This window comes from Marmota flaviventris, chromosome 11, assembly GCF_047511675.1.
Source record: "Marmota flaviventris isolate mMarFla1 chromosome 11, mMarFla1.hap1, whole genome shotgun sequence".
Taxonomy (NCBI): Eukaryota; Metazoa; Chordata; class Mammalia; order Rodentia; family Sciuridae; genus Marmota; species Marmota flaviventris.
The window spans coordinates 88,988,085-89,002,888 of NC_092508.1; the positions used below are offsets into that span (position 1 = coordinate 88,988,085).

General features: G+C 31.4%; 1 protein-coding gene across 1 annotated transcript in view; it reads left to right on the forward strand.

The window, feature by feature from the left end:
* The window catches only part of Lrp1b (LDL receptor related protein 1B), a 1,514,976-nt gene that overhangs the window by 1,256,111 nt on the left and 244,061 nt on the right, over nucleotides 1-14,804 (forward strand). Inside the window, exons 53-56 of the mRNA XM_071619306.1 lie at nucleotides 661-783; nucleotides 4,819-4,959; nucleotides 6,279-6,466; nucleotides 11,990-12,173. Coding sequence (XP_071475407.1) covers nucleotides 661-783; nucleotides 4,819-4,959; nucleotides 6,279-6,466; nucleotides 11,990-12,173 — 636 coding nt within the window. The remainder of the gene's footprint in view (nucleotides 1-660; nucleotides 784-4,818; nucleotides 4,960-6,278; nucleotides 6,467-11,989; nucleotides 12,174-14,804) is intronic.

Sequence of the window (14,804 nt, forward strand, 5' to 3'; positions counted from 1 at the left end):
GGATTAGTATTCTCAAAGGATCAATGTTCCATTTCATGGGTCAATTTTTTTAATTTTCTGTGGTGGTTACAATGGGGTTCATTACATCAGAGATCTTACACACCAAATTTAATACCCCATACTTGCACTTACCTAAAAGGCATATTTTCTTTTTAAAAACAATAACTTCCTCTACTCTCTTTGTTTACTTTTTACTTCTGTCATAAACATTACCACTTGGTGATCTTTTCAGTTCTACTTCTGAACAAGGAAGTAACACTTTTATCATGTAACCAGCATGACTGCAAGCGTGAGGAGAGAAAAGACCCACCCATGTTATTAGCCAAGTTTTTTCTGACACACAAATATTTGAATTCATTCTTAAAAAACTTACCAACTGCCACATGGCCTCAAATTTCAGGGGCACTCTGGATTGAGAGTAGAATTTATTAATACTAAAACTTTGAAATATATACATAGAATGTATTACATATGAATACATTCTACTACATACATGCCATTGTTAACTAATTTGATATATTGGAAATTAAGCAAAATTATATTTTTTTCTAAATAACTATGAATTATTAGGTATAATTTTATTCCATTTCTAAATTTCTAATATGTGAGATGATACAATATATGCTGCATTAACTCTATATTTCGTGATGTCTTTCTTAGCTCCCAATAACACATGTGATGAGAACACCTTCATGTGTCATAATAAAGTGTGCATTCCCAAACAGTTCCTGTGCGACCATGATGATGACTGTGGGGATGGCTCTGATGAGTCCCTGCAGTGTGGTGAGTACATCCAGCTCCCAAAGAGGAGGATCTCAGGCAGAAAGCCTTTATAGAAGAACCTGCGTTTGCACAAATCAAAATCAAACACTCCTTCCTTCCTTCCTCCCTTCCCCTCCCTCCTTCCTTCCCTCCCTCCCTCCCTCTCTCTCTTCCTCCCTCCCTCTCTCTCTCTCTCTAACACTTTTCTTAATGATACTAATGACCAATATATTTAGTAATACCTAGTGGCACCACAAGTAACTTCTTTAAGCTCAAGTAAAATTTTACGTGCATTTAGAATTCATGTCCACTTGTAGCATACTCATAACACTCAGTGACCATGTTGGAAAATCTCTATAAAAATGTCTCTGTTTTATTGTATTTTGAAGTGTTTTGTACAATACTTGGCTGGGTTGTTCAGTGTTACAGCCAGATCAGGTATTTGAGTGAGAAAATAATGCAATTTAGCATTGTCAGAAAAGGCTTGTTACTTAACATTTTCCTCCACGTTGTATTTCTACATGTGTCTCATTTGTTGATATTTAATATTTCTACGAAATTTATCTTTACACACATATTTGTTTAACGATTATGTATAATATATGCATGTATATAATTACATGATAAAATCAGTATTAAAATGCCCAGTTAAAGTTGAAATCGCATGTGCCTCTACTGTTTCTGTAAAATATTTAAATACATATGCATGAATAAATATATATAATGCAAATCTATGGACTTTATATATAGAAGGTAGTAAATTTAGTGCACTCCTGTGTTCTCACTATGCAGTGTCTAAAACCTTGGTCTTTGAAAGGAATCACTCGGAAATCAATGGATATCAATTTTTATGATCTTTTCACCATTAAGTCATGCATTCAATGTGATTTTTTAAAATGGTACATTATAACTCAAGGAATAAATTGAAAGCAGAGTTATTTCTGATTGAATATCTCCTCTCTTCTAGACATATTTGTTGATAAGGAGATGAATGAGACATAGTTTTCCACTTAACGAATTCACAAACAAGGACATCAGACAGACAATATAATAACATTCTTTTAAAAATTAAATTATTTATTTATTCTAATTTGTTATATATGACAGCAGAATGCAATTTATTTCATATTACACATATAGAGCACAATTGTTCAAGTCTCTGGTTGTATACAAAGTATTTTCACACTATTCCTTTCTTCACACATGTACTTAATGTAATGATGTCCAACTCATTCCACCATCTTTCCTACCCCATTCCTCCTCCCTTCACCTTCCTCTCCTTTGCTCTATATTCTTTGTCAAATAAGAATAAGAACACCAGTACATGGGATCAGAGGTGAGAAAATAATATTTTCTTATAATTTTTAACCCACGGGTGCCGTATCCCTGAGCTATATCCATAGTCTTAAAGTATTTTTTTTTTTAATTTTAAGACAGGGTCTCCCTAAGTTGCTGAGGGTTTTTCTATTGCTAAACTGGCCTTAAAGTTTCAGTCCTCTTGTGTCAGCCTCAGTTTCACTGGAATTAAAAGCATATGCTCATGTTTCCAGCTCAATAAAATAATTCTTGAAGGAAGCACTAAAGAATATGAACAAAGCATGTTTGTTGGAAAAAATCATATTTAGATTATAAGGAGTGTTACATGGTGGTTAATTGCATGGATCTTTTTGCCGGATAGCCTGGATTCCTGAGTCTACCACTTATTAGCGTGTGACCTTGAGAAAATGCTTTACTTTACTGTATCTCAGTTTACTCATTTATAATATATGTATATTAATAATGTTTAACTTACACAGCCAATAAAAAATTTGAGTTAATATGTGTTGAGCGTGTAGAACAGTTCTAGGCACATGGTAAATGCTAGTTGTATATATAAAAACCTGTAAGTTGATGTGATTAAGGAATAGCCATTAATCTTCTGTGTGGCTAAGCTGACATTAAGAAGTTCAATTGGAGCTTGATTGGAAAAAGTATGACATCTTACTTTACATCATTTGTATTCAGTTATTTTACTTCTGAGGCCAGCACACATTTTGAAACAACGGAATAGAAAGTCACAGTCAAATATAGGTTCTAGATCCATCTTTTTCAGCAGATGTAAGAAAATATTGCCAGAGGAGAATCATGAAGGAAAATAAAATAGTTAGCACATTCCTGAAATAGTTCTCCTGGTTAACACTATGGTTGAGGACCAGATAAAAAATGGTAGAATAGAAGGTGTGGATGGTGTCAGAGTTGATACATTATTGAAGGTGGGGGATAATTGAGAACTTTTTTGCTTGGGTAACTTGGGATGATTTTGCTATTAATAAGCTTTGGAACATGGGAGGTTGAGGTCCAGTTTTTCTGATGCAGGAGCAGAGATATAGTAAAGAATTTATTTTGAATATTTTTAAATATGTAGCATTAATTAGGCAATCATATATAGCTACACAGTTAGTGAAAATATAATTCTAAATAAGAATCAGTAATGTTGATTTGATGGTCATCAGCATAAAGGTGACATTCAAGCTATACATAAAATGAGAAAACCAGACAATGTGGATAATAGATAATAATAAACCATAAACTGTAGCCAGGGCTTCACCTGCATTATGTTAGGGGAGAACACCAGAGGACTTCCTAGAGAAAGAGAAAAGAAGGGAACAGCAAAAGCATATTTGGAAAGAAGGCCAGGAGAGAGGATTATATACATTAAACCAAGAAGGTATTTCCAAGGAAGTATGGTCAACAGCATCAAATGCTGCAGAAAAGCCGTGTCAAATTTTGAGACACCTTTGAATTTGACCCTTCCATTTGCTGTATATTCACTTCAAGAAGAATTTCAGATCTAGATGTTAGAGAAGTGAGTTGTTGCTTGATTAAAGATGAACTGGGGGAGAATCCGTGGAGGCAAAATTGGGTAGTACAGGAAAATAGAGAATGTGTACTAAGGAGTATATAGAGAAACTTTCATTGTTATTGGACTGGGTAAGACTTGTATATATTTGTCAACTAAGGAGAAGAAACTAGTGAAGAGGGATGAGAGGGAAGAAATATTATGGAAGCTATAGATATTTTTAATTATGCCTTCCCAAGATTATAAGCTTTGCAAATAGATACTCATTACCGAACTATTTTTCAGTGGAAATTTATTCTTTTTTGTCATATTTTCCCAGATTTATCAGAAAGTTTTAAGAGAAGTGACTAGTTTTAATAAAAGTGACAGAGGGAAATATCCATTCTAAAATTTAATATTAAAAACAGAATTGGGGTGGGGGTTGTGGTACAGTTGTCAGAGCGCTTGTCTAGCAGGTTGAGGTACTGGGTTTGGTCCTTAGCACCACATAACAAATAAAATAAAGGCATTGTGTCCATCTACAACTATGAAAAAAAAATTTAAAGAAAAAACAGAATAGGCCTTACTTAATAACAGGCGTAGATACAAATGTTAACAGGTGATGAGCTCATTTGTAAATTGAACAAAACTTTTTAAGTGACTTTAAGAATTAATATATAGGGTAATTATAATAGTTATTTTTTCTTTTTTCTCTAAGAATCAAGTTTTTTTTTTTTTCCATTTAAACAGTTTCTTTACATTTTGCTTCTTCACAAAAATAAACATTACAGTTTTCTGAGAACTAGTGCTGTAGCACAGAATCAGTCCTTTTATATTTTCTGGCACCATAGCTAACCTAACCAAGTTTGGTTTTGAAGAAAATTTCTAATGATTTCGTTTTTGTTTTCCATTCTAAGACAAATCCCTAGGATATAGAAAATAGGTGAAGGAAGATGGTGTAATCATGTGTGTTACATTCATGTTAGCTCATCTACTAATCAGAGAACCTTTCTCCCAACTTTATTTTCTGGACCTTAACTTACTTCCAAACCACAAGGTATCTCTTACAACTGTGACCATTACAACAGAAATAAATGAAAAATATTTCCCATAGAAGGCATGGGTAAACTTGTGATTAATTAAGTATGCTGTGCGTTTGAGGGAATAAAATTTTCATTACTATTTATTGTTAAAATATTTTTCACAATTATTCAGACTGCTTATTTCTTGTTCTCTAGGATACCGAGAGTGTAGTACTGAAGAATTTCGTTGTGCTGATGGGCGATGTCTTTTAAACACTCAGTGGCAATGTGATGGGGACTTTGACTGTCCTGACCATTCTGATGAAGCACCTTTAAATCCAAAGTGTAGAAGTGCAGGTACAAAAATATATAATGCTATGTTTATTCCAAAGGTTATTCTTAATGGCAGAACTATGAGTGATTATCTATCTAGTATAGTATTCAATGAAAGAAAATTTAAATTATTAAGCATGTGATATCTCTAGTGATACCATATAGGATCCTAGTAACCAACTACATTCTGAGGCTGTTTTAAAATTTAAATATATGCTCAAACTATGAAGATTTGAGGCAATGATTCTCATGGATACATACCCTATCCCCTTGCCCTCCAAAATGAATATTTAAAAAGAATTTATATGAATGTAGTTTTCCTACATGGACCTATTTTGAAAATTCAAATATATAAGTGTTCTGGATTTAATGAAGTTATCATATTTTTCAACAGTACTTATAAACTTGCACATTATGAGTCAATTAAAAAATTTGAGGGCTGGGGTTGTAGCTCAGTGGTAGGTCACTCGCCTAGCACATGTGAGGCCCTGGGTTCAATCCTCAGCACCACATAAAAATAACTACATAAATAAATAAATGTATACAAAAATTTGAAAATTCAAATCATTAAAAATATTTACTGAGAAGTAGTTTATTATTCACACCTAGACAAAATGAAATAAGTTGCATGTCATTTGCACAGAAATGTAAACATATTAGCCACTCTTCCCTATTACTATTCTAAAGATGAATATATAGCCATATATTTTAGAATAAACTTTAATTAATAAACAATTTTTTCATGAAGTTTATATGTTAATAGACTTCTTTATACATGTATGATAAGAGAAATAATGCCCAAGTCATCTGGTTATGAGTAACTGCAAAATTTGAGCTCCTTTCCATCGCTATATTTGGAACAACTATCATTCACCATCAATGTCCTTTTTTATGCCCTGACTTAAAATGTCAATGTTATATATTCTGGAAGAAAAAGTATTTAGAAATGTCTACCTATTCTATATTCTTAATTTTTAGAGACATAATTTCTCAGAGATCTATAGCTTGAGGGAAATGTCAAACTATCATTATGCTTTTGAACTCATTCTTCACAATTCAAATGAGACAGATAGTCCATTAGTTTTATCGTAGGTGCTTATTTTGATTGCTAATTTTCATAGTAAAGCAACATTTTCAGTATGTGTGAAACATCAGCATACAGTTTGCCCTTGGTTTTCCACATTTTATGTATAAAATATTTCACTGACTATAGAGTATTTTAAGTGTAAATATATTTATTATAATTTGACAGATAAGTTATTATATTTGTGAATATTTTCACCAACTATAGTATAAAAAAGGCATGCCCTTTATGTTCCATTTGTTTTATTTTCTTTTTCCAGAACAGTCATGCAACAGTTCATTTTTTATGTGCAAAAATGGCAGGTGCATTCCCAGCGGAGGTCTTTGTGACAATAAGGATGACTGTGGCGATGGTTCAGATGAGAGAAACTGCCATATAAATGAATGTTTGAGTAAGAAAGTCAGTGGATGTTCTCAGGATTGTCAGGACCTGCCTGTAAGTTACAAGGTAGGTAATTATCAAAAATAGCAACTTATGTGGTACTTTAGATTTGAGATAATGAAAACTAGTCTAATATAATTGTAAACCTTAAAAGCCATTATAATATTACTAGGTAAAACTATTTACAAAATGAGTGTTTATAAAAGAAAACATCATAATAGTGTGGTGTAAAAGTTGTGAGAATATAGTTAAAAAGACAAAAGAATAAAAAATAGTTTTCAATATATTCAGAACATAAAGAAAGAAAAGACAAGGGAAGACTCTGCTCAGGGAAGATACAATGATACTAGCTGTATAATTTTATATGCAACTCTTAACTTCTTATTTCTGCCCTTCTTTTACCCCTGTACATCTTTGAAGGGTAATGGTCTAATCATTTATTTAATGTAATACCAGAGCACCACATTTTTTATTATTATAAGCAAGAAGCAAAAACTAGAAAACATGAGCTATTATTTTTGAGTGCAGTTACACTAAAAAAAAAAAAAAGAAAGAAAGAAAAGAAAAAACAAATCATGCCTAATAGCATAATTGCTTTCTGTCTGTACCATTTCCCTAAAGAGGGTGATTCACTGGCAAAATTGAGAGGAAGAAATAGCTTCTAAAAACAACTTTTTTTCAGGATGTTGAACTAGTGTATTAAACTAACACAATATTGAAATATAAATTTGTGGGTTAGGTTAAAATTAATTATGTAGATATAGAGAAGAACTCATTAAGAGAAATCCATTCATAGACTTGGGTATAACTCAGCTAGGTACCTGCTTAGCATGTGCAAGGCCCAGGATTTACTCCCCAGTACCACTTTTTTTTTTTTAAGTGAGTTATTTGAAAATTTTTTCTTTCTTTTTTAACTAAGTAGAATTTCTATATAAATAAGTGATAGCACAGAACTTATATAAAATGCGAAACAATGTACTTCTTATGTAGATATTTACTTGAGTTTGATTCTGTTTTACTGAGTTCTGTACCCTTCAGAACTCACATAGGATACTGTGTACATTTATGAACATGATATTTTGTCAAAAGGATCTGGAGCACAGGTCTTTGGAAGAAGTATGGCTAAAGCAAAAATGACTTGCTAGCTGTATTTAAATATATGAAGTTCCAGAACAGAAAGCATATCAAGTCTGAGTTGTTTCAGATATTAGAATTAGGGGTTTGAAGTTAGATTATGTTCAACATAAAGAAGAATTTTCTAAAATTAGAACTTTTTACATTGGAATGAGCTGTTGTACATGCATCATCTCTAGAAGTATTTCTGCAGTGGTTAAATGAACTTCTTAAAACAATGCTAGAGATAAAGAATGTGTGTGAGACCAAACTGCTTTCCCTGCCAGTCCTAATATTCTATGACAAGCCAGTTCTATATAATGGCAAATTTAGCTGAACAACCAATTTGCTATTTTAGGTCTCAGACCTTCTGGTATTATGATTAACTTAACCGCTTCAATAAAGATTGTACTAAATATCCGAATGGGATCCTAATTATAATAAGTTATACTCCATGTTTGTATAATATTTCAAAATACACTTTACTACCATGTATACCTAAAAAGAACAAATAAACTAATAAAAAATGTTTACACCATATAAAGGTCTAAACTACAAGCTACAATAATCCTTCCCTTTTGCTGGTAGTACACTCATTGTAAGAAAAAATATATATATATATGTTTTTACTTAAACAATATCTTTATTTATTTATTTTTTTATGTGGTGCGGAGGATCAAACCTAGTGCCTCACGCATGCTAGGCAAGCACTCTATCTCTGAGCCACAACTCCAGCCCAAGAAACCTATAATTAAGTTTTTAGACACAGTATTTTATTAAGAAGTAGTTGAATTTACAGGACTAAAACATGCATGCACTCATTCACAAATACTATTATTGGAAGAAGGAAACAAACCAAATGAGCCAGGACAGTTCTTAATAGAGTAGGCATCAGATAATTAATTTTGGCAGTAAATAATATATTAAAATCCAAGGGAGCAGGAAAAAATTACTTACATAGATATGTTTCATGATTGTTATAGAATTACTACAGATAACTAGTTACAATTTTAAGTCAACAGGGTTATGAAGAATTCAGTAGTTCTATTGCATAAATGTCCATTCTATATGACAAATTTCAAAGTATAGCTCTAGTTTTTTGTGTATGAATTTATTGTCTGTCATAACAATCATGGTAGTGAAACATCAAATTTATAGAATATAAAATGGATACTTTGTGACATGACATTAAAAATTAGATTTTTACTTAAAATTAAAACTTATAGATACTTAGTGCATAGAAATACCATATTTGGAAAATTATTTTTGGTAGAAGAAAATATCATCCAGAAAAGCATATTAAGTCATATTTTTTAATTACTTGAAAGATTCCTTACAAAGAAATGAGTGTTTATTGTATCAGCATATACTTTCTCTTCTCGAAAGGGTTCATACAATCAAGTGCCAATTCTAGCTGAAATTGACAAAACTGTTTAATCATTCCAAAATGTGTGTATATGAAACCTGAAGAAATGCTGTAAATAATATTCTTAAGTATGTGCATGCATATCAAAACTAATGAATTTTAAAAAACTGTCATATTGGAAGAAGCAAGACTAATGCAAAAATTTACAATGGATAACAGAACCATAAATAAAAGTTTTAAACAAAGGATCAAACCTAATATTTAACATATTTGTGTGTATGTGCATGTGTGTGTGTGTGTGTGTGTGTGTGTGTGTGTATGGCAATTTTTCAATAGAAAATTGAATAAAAAGTCTACATACAACAAAATCCGTATAGCTTTGGGGGAAAAATATCAACTAATGGGTTTCTCTTTTTCAGGGAATAGGAAAAACTATTCTGTAACCTATTTCTCTTTGCAATATCAGCAGAACATGACAAGAAGTCATACTCTCAATTCTGCAGTAAAATGAAAATTGTCGTCAAAAGCAAAACTTAGATCTTGGGACTGTGAAAATTTGAGTATTTGCTGTAAAACAAACAATACGTCTACCTACTTAAGAGGGACTAAAATATTTAGCTAAAGTATGGATCTTAGTTTGATGGGAAAATAATTTATCATATAAATATAAGTGTACTTTTGGTAGGGAAAAAGATTCAATGTATACATCAGAAATAAAATAATTCATATTTGCAAATATCACTTAAAAAGTAGCACATGATTTTTTCTAAAAGCAATAGGAAAAGTTTGAGTAGCTATTTTTTTTCTAGTTGCTGTATTTTTCTATAAAAATAACATAAATCTGAAAAATATGAAATAATTCTGGGTGGTAAGAAAAACTAAGAAGACATTGAGTCTAAATATTATTTCATAATAATTGTGAAGGTAAAATATTTTACACTACTATTTTTCTATTAAATATAGACAAATCTCATATCTTTTTAACTTTGAAAATGGAAATGATTATTATTCTAGTTGAATTTCTTATAGACAGATGCCTTTTGATAATTTGGGAGGAAAAATGTTTTTAAGATAAGGTAAATGGCTTGGGGACATAATTATCATTTTTAAATGCCTCTCCTTCAAAAACAAGAATTTATAGTTTACTATAAACCTAAACTTGTTTGTATAGAATTGTATATTGTAATAACTTTAACCAATTTTACTTTCAATAAATTTATTTCCTGTAAATTTGTTTTATTGAAGCCATCTATTTGGTGTAGTACTTCTATGGATATAGGCATTCAAAGCAATTTTCAACCCTTATTGAAATTAAGATGTGTTTTCTTTTTATAATGTTGAGAGGAATTCAACACATTCTATGGTATTTATTTCACTTGTCCTTATTGCCCCTTAATCCAACACTGTTCTGTGTCTATCCGACTTCTGGCTTCCTGGCCACATGATCATATGATGTAATTTCCAGGACTTTCCAGTAATCACTGGAAAGATTTCTCATTTAAAAAAAGTATATATTTGTTCTTATTAATGTATACAATTTGCCAATTTAACTGTTTTCAAGTGTACAGCTCAGTGGCTTTAAGCATTTTATTTTATTTGGCCAAAGAATAAGCACGAGTTCCTTGTGGCTCCCTAGTACATGTTGCCAGCATGGGTCTTCTCAAAGAGAATAAAATTGCCACCAATTTAGATTCAATGGGGCAAGGTAGGGAAAATGCTGTGGCTTTTACCTTTTCTTTGCTGGCTTTGCCAGTGGGTTCTAGAACTTTAAATAATCCATTGTAATTGATGAGTGTTATTAGATTATTGCAGATGTAAATTGTTAAAGTGGAAGTGCTGAGAGCTTAAAGGGCTTCAACCTTATAAAAGTTCTCAGGAGAAAGGTATTGTTTTTCTTTGGGACACATTCAGATAAAGTTGATGTGGTCTTTTTGCTTCCCTCAATATAATGAACATTTTTCTTATATAAAAACTTGTATCCCTTAATTAATCAGTAGTTGATTATTTAATAATGTGGACATATATCACTCTAATATCTTTCCCAGTGGATTCATCTCTTTCACTCTGAAACAAATGCTCCAGTGTATGAAATGTTTACTATGAACACCTCTGGTATACAAGTCACTTTAAGAGTTAAGAGTTTCTTCTTAACTCACTGTCCTTCTCAGTACTCACAAATTCCTTTATTCAAAGGTCATGGAATAGTCTTGGCAGATTAATGGTAATCATTATTTGGCCAACTATAGGCTCCTTTTCTATAATACTAATAATTTTTAGATTCTAAGAAGAGTGAACAATCACAATGACTTATCAGTCTTAGGAATCAAGAAAATTATATGGCATGATGTTTGTACTCAAAAAGTTGACATGCCAGTTGGTAAATTTCATGTGTCCTCCTCAGAGGGACATATGGAACATTAGAAAAGCCAAATGAAAATTTGATCATACAAATTTATTTAATTACTGGGAGAAAAAATTCTTCTATGTTAGTATTACTATTTCTTGGGGCAAATTCAGCATTCTTTGGTATAGAATCAGATTCAGTTAATAAATACTAGTTGAGACATACTGTGTGTTAAAATTGTGAGTCCCAGCTCTCTTACTGGCTTCACCTAGGCACCTTCCTGTTTCCATCCTCATCAGTTAACTAAAGATGAGAACATCTGCATTATAGATTTCTGTCTGTGATTAAACAACATATGACAATGTTAGTAAACCTTCAAAGATCTACATAAGGATTCATTCTTATGATTGTTAATGTCTTCTAATAACATGGTATTATGGAATAGAAAAGGCCAAAAGAACATGAAGGTGTTGTGAGTTTTGTTTTCCCTTTCTCTAGACATAAGGCTTTAGCACTGTCAATTAACTTTTGCAATTTTGCCAGTCCCAGAAGACCAAATGAAGATATTTGGAAAAGCGTATTTTTCAAATTTTAACTTCCAATATTATATGTAATTTTTGTTAAAGGTTAATTGCTACAAGACATAAGGATTTGTCATTACCTAATGTTAAGTGCTTTTCTTGCTAGAATCATGCTAAAGGTATATCCAATAGTAAAAGACAGTGACAATGATATGAATTGATAATGCTCATTTTTCTTTCCCCAGTGCAAATGCTGGCCTGGATTCCAACTGAAGGATGATGGTAAAACATGTGTGGACATTGATGAATGCTCTTCAGGGTTTCCCTGTAGCCAGCAATGCATCAATACTTACGGGACCTACAAATGCCTCTGTACAGACGGGTATGAAATACAACCTGATAACCCAAATGGCTGCAAATCACTCTCAGGTATCGAATTGAACTTGTCTACTGAACCAACCTCAGTTACCTATATGGATCTCAAATTTTATGTTCATTTTTATTGAATTTACTACTCCTTGCTGTTTCTGAGATATCGAAAATCTTGCCTACTTCCCTCAGTATGGGACTGTGTCATTATGATTTTGTATGCTGTACATATGCTGCTGTGTTTATAATATCACTGCATTTTCATTTTGCAAATTATTAAGTGTTTGCTATATTTTGAGAGTACTCACCAAGAAAAACAAGTATGTTACTATTATATCCTGTTGAAACACATATTCTTGAGTGCAAGTTTGTCCAAGATCATAAAAGAGCATATTATGATATTATTGTAATATTTTTATTTCTCCATTGTACCACATATATTCCTACATACTTGCCAAGGAGAATAACAGATTATTGATGATGATGATGATAATAATAATAATCATCATCATCATCATCATCAACAATACTAATAGCAAGTCAGGTATATAATACTATCTGAATCCTTCCAATGATTCAACAAATATTATTAAAGCTCTGATTATTCCAATTAGTATGTATGACTATTAAATTAGAGATTTAATAAAGCATGACACAAAACTATAAAATAATTGTAAAGTATTATGGGAAAAATTATAATGATACACAACAATATATGTGAATGACTATTAAAGTGGGTAAAAAACAATGGTGTTCAAGGGTATATCAGGCTCCCTTAAAATGAAACATATTACTGGTTTCTCACATAGATATATGTTGGTGACATTAGATATTTTGTTATTAACAAAGTAGATAACAAGGATAAAAATTTTTAAATAAGTATTTAAAAAACAGCTTAAAACTTTGTACATTACAGAGAAAAATATCAACTAAATTTAATTTTTCATTTCATTATCACTTATTCTTTGAATAGTCTTTACTGAATCAATTAGATATCATTTGGAGCCCATCGTTTTATATGCCAACCTTCTTGCTTCTGGCAGCTCACTGTGGGCTACATGATGCATTTAGTGACATGCTGCAAGAAAAAGAGATAAAATGTTAAAAGCAGCCAATGTTTCTCTTCAATAAACTTTTCATAGAGGATTGTGTAGAAAAGACAAATGCTAATGATTACATATCCATTCGAATATCATGTAACCATGAAATAATTGTTTCACATTAGTAATAATAATTAGAACCTAATAATGACTTTGAATATAAAAAATCTGTTCTTGAAGTGAAGTTCTTGAAGTAAAGACAGTTCAAAATTTTAAACCAATTATATTTGAATTTTAAAAAATAGTTTCCTAAGTATTAATGTAGAAATTAACTGATTAATTTTATATTTATATGTCTGAAACTGTGTATGTATGTACACACACATGCACAAACATGCTTTTTTTGTGGGGGTGCTGATGATAAAATCCATGGTCTCAGGCATGCTAGGCACTCTACCACTGAGTTATAGCCTCAGACAAATTTGAAATAATATTGACTGGAATGGCAAGACATCTTCTAATTAAGAGCCAACTTTGAGTTGAAAAGTATGATAAATCTGAATTTGGCCTCAACATAAAGATTGGGATAACTGATTAAGAGTGCTGTCATAGATAATGAAAGAGTGTCCAATGTGAGTGTTAGAGCATACACTGAAACCTTAATAGCAGGGTCTAATAATACCTTATTTTAATACCTTACTCTTACATATTAACTATGGAACAAAACAGCAAAGGAAGGAATGAAAAATTTCAAAACAACCATAACATTATATGATTTATAATAAAGTGCACATTAAAACACATAAAGTGACTACCTTTTGAAATGTTTTCCCATTTTTTCTGTGAACATTAAATTTGCATATTTTGGCAAATAAGTATATGAACATGTTTACAAAGACATACAAGACAAATAGTTTACTGAGTTTTCCCAGGATTATAATAATTGAAAATATGATCAAATTGACTTTATTTAAATGTGTATTCAAATACATATAGTGTGCAGCACTTTTTGAAATTCTTTTCTTTAATAATGCATTTGACTTGCAAATAAATTCTGAAGAGGACACCAAAATAAGGTACAGAGGATCTTTCTATATATTGAGCAAGATCAAACTTTATCATGCTCTTTCCTAGATTCTAAAATAAATGAAATAGTAGAACACAATGGACATCTCATTTGAAGGAATTACAGATTAATAAAAGATAAAAAAATAAGACCCATGAGAAAAGGTAAAATTAATAAACAAAAAATAGAGCCTGGAGTTCAGAAATCACTTAAGACAAGTCCTCAGGCACATGAAAAAAGTGTGTCTGTGCATTGAATCCATTTGACCTCTACCCAGGTAATTCTAAAATTTAACTGGTTGATTATCAAGGAGAAATTTTCTGATATGAGAGTTTAGCTGAACCATAGAATTTTGAGATAGGTGTAGATTAGCCTTTTTTTGAAATATACATTATAAAATTAGAATGTAACAGCAGATATTTTCTACTAATGCCAGATCAGATATTTGGATATCCAAGAACATTGAGGGTAAGAGAAGAATGCACTCAGAATTATGTAGATTTCTGTACTCCCATGGTGTTTGCTCTTTTCTTTTACTATTGACCACATTGCTGAGGACAAACTGTTAAAACATTAATCTACCAG